This window comes from Miscanthus floridulus, chromosome 10, assembly GCF_019320115.1.
Source record: "Miscanthus floridulus cultivar M001 chromosome 10, ASM1932011v1, whole genome shotgun sequence".
Lineage (NCBI taxonomy): Eukaryota > Viridiplantae > Streptophyta > Magnoliopsida > Poales > Poaceae > Miscanthus > Miscanthus floridulus.
The window spans coordinates 72,147,353-72,154,481 of record NC_089589.1 but is presented as its reverse complement, the minus strand read 5'-3'; the positions used below and the strand labels follow the sequence as shown (position 1 = coordinate 72,154,481).

The 7,129-nt window shown below is 44.2% G+C and overlaps 1 protein-coding gene across 1 annotated transcript; it reads right to left on the bottom strand.

The window, feature by feature from the left end:
- Positions 1-4,272: 4,272 nt before the first annotated feature.
- LOC136486731 (uncharacterized) lies at positions 4,273-5,583 on the bottom strand. Its single transcript, XM_066483699.1, has one exon. The coding sequence runs from the start codon at positions 5,581-5,583 to the stop codon at positions 4,273-4,275; it is 1,311 nt and encodes a 436-aa protein (XP_066339796.1).
- Between the last annotated feature and the right edge of the window lie 1,546 nt (positions 5,584-7,129).

The following is a 7,129-nucleotide window of genomic DNA, read 5'->3' as shown; positions in this document are numbered from 1 at the left end:
TGGAGTAGATCAGTTGTCAAAACCCGTCTAGACAAAGAAATAAGAAAATAAGCAAAGGGGTTAGGGAGCTGACATTGAAAATTCCAGCCCAGGCCCTGGCCCGCCCGGCCCAGCTTTTTGTTCCGTACCCTTTGACAAGCGCTCTCCATTCTAAATTATAAACTAAATTTATCTAACTTTTAATAAATTTATATAAAAATATCATCTACAATATCAAATCTGTTCATTTAAATTTCCCATAGTGTCTTCATAGTTATTTGAACTATATATGTTAATATATCTTTCTAAAATATAGGAGTTCCAATGTTGGCTTAGGACAAAGCTACAATAAATTATATTTTGAAGCATGAATCTGAATTATCAACCAAATCAATGATAATTATAATAATGCCTCAAATTGATCCTTGTTGGTATTGTAACATGATGAACCATCACATAACAAAATATATTATTAGAGCATGTTTGGCAGGACGCCTAACAGCTTTCACCCGTCTAGTTCCACTCCACTCCTACCCCCAGTGTCTGGTAGAGCTTCCCAACTCGCTCCACCACCTACTCTAGCTCATGCTTGATGGTGTCGGAGGTCTCAACAACATAAGAGGAGGATGAGCCATGGGAGACCGCCATCTTGGTGGAAAGCGAGGAGGGAGAGTTGTGGGAGGCTGTTGCAGTGAAGAAGGAAGGCAAAGAGTGTGAGCCACATGAGGCCGCGTTGTGGCGGGTAAGACGAGGAGGGTGTGCAACGAGATGTTGCATCAGTGTGGGAAGCAAGGCTTGCCATAGTGAAGGAAGAGGAGACTTTACCATGGCTGAGGATGAAGAGGGACTCATGAGCTCCAATGTGTCCCTAAAGGGGCCGGGCAGCAGGGGGCGACAGAGAGGGACAACACGGTTTCCTGGACTCGGGAGTGCATAAAGGAGACGAGCAGCGGGGCAGTGGAGAGGGGTGGATAAGGAGCAAAGTATAGGGAGTGTTTTTTTCACTCCCTATGTAACAATGATAACAGGAATTGATTTGCATTTTTGCCTATATCCTATGGAGATGGCCCACGCATACACTTTGATTGTCGTGGAGCGAAGCGAGGAGAGCCTTAGGGCTAGTTTGGTGGAGCTCCTCATGCTCCAAATTCTCTGTGGAAGTTGTTTCTCTCTGAGAAATGATTCTCTAACTGAAATTGATTTCCTATGATCTCCAAGATAAACTCTATGCATATAGTGATTATGTGCATGGAGAAGCTACTTTTTTTCAACTCCCAGTCTTCTAGTTCATTTTCAGAAATCACTTCTTCGTAAAATATTGCTTGGAAGTTGCTCTGGAGCTCTGTCAAGGTGGCCCTTAGCAAACACGCTGTCCGGTCAAACTTCAATCACGCCACCTTCTCAACTCCCAAGCAGCGGACCAGTCCCGAATCCCGATGGCGCCCCAATGTCTAGCCGTCACAAGCCATGTACGGTCACCGAGCAGACACACGGTTTCGAGTTGGCCGCATCCCTGACCAAATATATAGTACATTTCTCTTTTCAGATGAAGTCGCAGGAAGGTAACAGGGCGATGGGTAGTCGCCTATGCAGTGGGCGTTTCAGTTGGAAATGCCAGCTCTGACAGTTGAGGTGCCAGTGATACCGTACCAGCACCAGTGAATGCAAACCTGGATGGGGCAAGACTGCAAGAGATAGTGCTCTAGTGGACGAGATGACTAGTTTTGTTGCTACCATTTGTGGTGTATATCAGTCTCATGTCTCACGCTATGTTTAGTTTGTGAATTTTGGGAATTTGGCTACTGTAGCACTTTCGTTTTTATTTGACAATTATTGTTCAATCATGGACTAATTAGGCTCAAAACGTTCGTCTCGTAATTTCCAACCAAACTGTACAATTAGTTTTTTTTTCGTCTATATTTAATGCTCCATGCATGTATCGCAAGATTCGATGTGATGGCTACTATAGCACTTTTTGGAAAAGTTTTTGGGAACTAAACAAGCACTCAATTCAAATGTCTAGTTTTTTACCAAAACTGCATAAGTCATTCAGGCATATTCCAGTGTTATGTCCCAATTCAAATGTGTGGCGTGCATTTGTGCTTGCAAGGGAAAACATTAAAAATGTAGATGCATGACTATCAGTATCAAGTATCATAGGGACTCTGAAGTCTGATCATGAACGATTTCTGGTGTGACAAATGCTCTGCATTTGTTCTAAAAACTGTGGGAATGAAAAGTTGCAGAAAAATTAGCAGAGAACCAAAGGAGCTTGACGGCTTGACCCTGGCAGCCTGGCCTGCAGTTAACGCGCTATGTTACTGCTAAAAAACTAGAAAACATGTGCCCTGTCTGGTTTCAGTTTCAGTTTTTGTTACTAGCACGGCTTATAGCTTACACAAATAACATATGTTTCCTCCTTAATTTTGATGCAAAGTATATGCCAATTTATGAGTGTGTCAAATTTGTATTTGACACATAATGTGAAATTAGTTCAGTGCCAAATATTGAGGGAACGCTTGCAGAATCAGCAAAATTAAACATAATATTTACCAGGTAGCATTACATCTACTGGAAACTGAAATACCATTCATAATGAACTAGATAAAATCTGTGTTCTGCCCAATTGAGATTTGCATTGAATGTTAGTGAAATTCAGAGTTATAAACAGAAATTTGGAAATACAAGGGAACAGATAGTAAGCCATTGTAGAATCTGCATTCAGGTTTAGAATAACAATTCTAACTTTTTACGCAGGGCCTGTATCAGTCTCAAATTTCAGTGAGACGCGCAACGTAAGATTTGGGAATTGCAGTGTGACAGAAATTTTATACAGAATTAGCAATATGGCACAAGATATCTGGGTTACATTATGTCACAATGGACTAGAACAATAATATGACAGAAGCGATGCAAATTTATCGACACATGGGAAGGAAAGTTAAGTGAGTCATTAGTTAATCATTGTGAAATATGCATTCAGTCTTAGAATCTCTAGGCTCTCAATCCTCTCAGCACCTACTTTACATTAGAGACAGAGAACTTCATAACAAAATGGGAATGGCTACAGAATTCTTCCAAAGATAACATAATCGCATTTCAGATTCCACAAAAATATTCTACACTCAAGTTTAAGACAATGGATAGGCAAGGAAAGGAAGACTGATATGTTAAAAAAAAAGGAAAGGAAAACTGAGAATTAGTAAGAACAAATCTAAGTGCACACAGATCTTGTTGCAGAGTGATTATTGAAATTGAAAGGAGGCTATTCAGAGTTCACAGCTTTTTGTTATGCAAGCCCTGTATCAGTGTCAAATTTCAGTGAGAGGCGTAATGTAAAATTTGGTGATTGCAATGCACACAAATTTTAAACTATTGTACAGAATAAGAAAAATGAGACAAGATGTCCAGGTAATGAAGTAGAGCAATAATGTGACAGAAGCGTTCCAAATTTCTGGACACTTGCGAGGAAAATTCAGTGAGCCAAGTCCATTAAGGAGCATTCAGGCTTAGCTAGAATCTCCAGTCTCTCAGTCCTCTCAACAACTACTTTATGTCAGACAAAGAAAACTCCATAACAATATGGGTTTGAATACTGAAAATTGTTCAGAAGATGACATAATCACAAATTCACAATTCAGTTCCCACGAACATACTCAAGTTTAATAAGTTGGGTACACAAGGAAAGCAACACTGAGAATTAGTAATGACAAAATCTAACAATTCAATGCACAGATATGTTGTTGCAAAGTGATTACTGAAATTGAAAGAAGGCTTTGCTTGAGTTCACAGTTCAACCACAATGTAGCATTGTGCTAGACTAATCAACAACCATCATGCCATGAGAACATCACTGATCTAAGCAGCAAGACAAGAGTCTGAAATATACTGTGAATGTGTTAGGATACAGAATCTGACTGATTCAGATCCCTTGCACTTCCAATTCAGTTCTAACCTGTACTGAGATAAGGAAGACCCAAAGCAGTAGCAAATACATGTTCAAACCCGATTGAACAAACAAGCAAATCGAATTGCCATGAACAGCAACCATTGTTTGCTCTTCATTTAGTAAAGAAAAAAGATGCAACACCGCACACAGAAATCAGAGAACATTGGATTCAGGTTTAGCAATCACTCACTCTGAATATTGCAATCAGCAACTATCTCACTCTGAATATTGCAACCAGCATCTACCAACTCTAAAGATTGGAATCAGCAACTACCTCAGAACGTCAATTAACACGATCTCAAACAAATCAATCTCACGGTAGCCAATGAAAAAATCCTGTCGCCTCAAGGGAAAAGCCAAACCGGAGGAGAGTAGTTCGATGAGTTTGGAGGCGGGAAGCAGCGCTGGATACGGCCTTCGGATTCGGACCACATCCCATTGTCCCTGCAGGGGTACGGCCTGGTATTGGCGTCGCCGACCATGAGTGCCTCGCAGAACACGCCATCATCCAAGAAGTAGATGCCGGGCTTGAAGCCTGGGTACTTATCCTCATCCACTTGGTAGGACCTGGAGCAGCCATAGCCGACGAACAGAACCCGACCATCCAGCGTGTCCATCTCGCTCCATTCCCAGGGGTACACAGCCACGGGGAAGTCGCCGCCGTCAGGCATCTGCGGCCGTTTAGTCTCCCGGAACACCTTGAACATGGACGTCGGCTGATTAGCACCAGTCGTGAACCTGACGACCATGAGCAGTTCGCCGCGGGACACGACGAGGTATCGAGCGCGGACGGTGGCGTTCTGGCCGGAGATGCGCTCTCCGGGCGGCATGAAGCGGCGAAGCGCCCAATTGATCTCCAGGACCATAGGATCTTCAGGATTCGTGGTCGGCGTACACACGAGGATTTGGTAGGCTCCGCCACGGGTGAGCAGAAAATGGAAGGCGCTGTCGTGGTAGACGACGTCCTCCGTAAGGTACAGAGCCAGGTCCACAGCCACGTCCTCGCCTGGAACCAATTGGAGCGCCACCTCCCAGCCCATTCGCCAGAACGCAATCCAGCGATTGAAGGGCTGCTGCAAAAACTCGTCTGGGGCTTGCTCCCGCTCCCGCGCGATGATGGTGGCGCCGACGCACTTGGAGTCGTCCGGCGATGACGAGAGCGTGGCGGCGAGCATGACCATACTGTAGACAATCCGGTGTCCCTCACGATCGCGAACGAGCTCTTGCGGGAGCACGCAGCCTTGGCCTGTGCGGAGGTTGAGGAGCCCGTGCGCGCGCATCTCGTCGGAGTAGAGGAAGATCCAGGCGCCGTCGTAGGAGCCGACGAAGCGCGCCTCGGGCGGGAGGATGGTGCGGTGGTTGTGGTGGGGGTGGACGCAGCAGCCGCTGAGGACGCAGGCGGCGCGGAAGAAGGCGGGGTCGTTGCGGAAGCGCGAGGGGAGGAGGAGCCACGGGAGCGGCGGGGGCGCGGGCGGCGTGCGCTTTTCCTTGATGAGGCGGTCGATCCTGTCGTGCCACGCCTTGCAGACGAGGGACATGCTGGCGCGGTCGTCCTTGCACGGGACGCGTCTGAGTATCGAAACCACGAGGTCGTCGGGGAACTTGTCGTCCGCCAGAAAGTTCGTCGGCGCGGGCGGAGGCTGGGGTGCGGCCATGGTGGTGGCGGTGGGAGAAGGGACAGGAGGCCGGAGAGGATGAGCGTGGCGTGGCGACGGTGGGCTCGCCCCGCCCGGCTGCTGCCTGGTACTGGTAGGATGGTGGAGGAAGAAGGCGTTGGGGGTGGTGCGGGATCCGAGCGCCCTTTTTATTTTGGTGCGGAAGCCGGCGGAGGAGCCAGCTGTGTCGGCGTCGATGGCCGTTGCTGCGGGGTTGCGGGCGGGCGGCTTAGCGGCTTGGGTGGCAAGGAGGAGAGAAAAGCCTGGCCCACCTCGTTTGGGTCTGGTTGTTATGTGGGCCGCAATTGGTTAGGGCTGCGAGGTTGGGCTGAGTTGGATTGTTGGAACCAACTCAGCTGGAAAAAAAAAGTCTAATTTAAATCTCTCTGCTATCGCGGTTGTTTAATTTTTGTTCCTAAACTATAAAACCAGTTTTTTCACCGTCTTCAACTTTAAAGTTTGTTTTACACTTTGGATAATTTTGATGGTGATTTTGCTAATATGGCGCCACGTCAGAGAGAGGTAAATCGGACTAAGTTGAAAGTCCACGGAGATAATTGAGACTAAAAACCTTTTAAAATATATAAAAGATCATAAAAATAAATTTTGAAAAATCCTAAAATCTGGTTTCAACTTATAAAATTCATAGAAATTTTATTTTGTCTCAGAAAATTGAAACTAATTCCACATTGTTTTTTATAAAATAATGTCCTATCTTATGTTGCCTAACTTAAAACTGTTTGAATCTTGATGGGCCTATTTTGGTGCTTATTTGCTAGTAGAAGCTCTCATATCTATTATAATTAGTCGATATTGATTGTCTGACTACGTAGAAGCGCCGGTAGAGCATCGCCACATGTAGTGGGTGCTACTCCCCTAGCTAAGTTAGCCTGCACATGCTCTCATTATCTGTTATAATTGGTCTACATTAACGACCAAGTGACTTTGATGACAACACAAGTGTCATGTAACCACATCGTACTTAATACTATTTAGTGTAAACACAAGTGCCACTCAATCATGTTCATGTCACTTAACTCTATTTGTACTTCTGTACACACATTATTAATTTATCTAGGATTAGGGTACTAACGCCCACGGTCCTAAGGACGCTCCACTAGCGCTTCTACATAAACTAGGTGATTAACATTGACTAATTATAATAGATAATGAGAGCTTCTACTAGCAAATAAACACTAAAATGAGTTCATAAGGCACCATAAGATAGAGCAGGGTTTTATAAAAAAATCAGAATAATTTGCCAAGATTAAACAAATTCTATGAATTTTCTATGATTAAACAAGATTTTATGATTTTTTATTGCATTACTTAATATTTAGATACAATTTTGAAATTTATTTTTATGATTTTTGGATATATTATTTTTAAAATATTTCTAGTTTGATTTACCTCCTGAACTTTCAATTTAGTTCGATTTACCTCCTTTGATGTGGTGCCACATCAGCAAAACCACCTAAGGTGCAAAAACAAATGACTTTAAAAGTTGAAAGAGGTAAAAAAAAAAATTGGTTTTGTAGTGAGGAAA

Coding starts and splice junctions, on each gene's coding strand:
- LOC136486731 (XM_066483699.1), bottom strand. CDS start 5,583: ATGGCCGCACCCCAGCCTCCGCCCGCGCCGACGAACTTTCTGGCGGAC.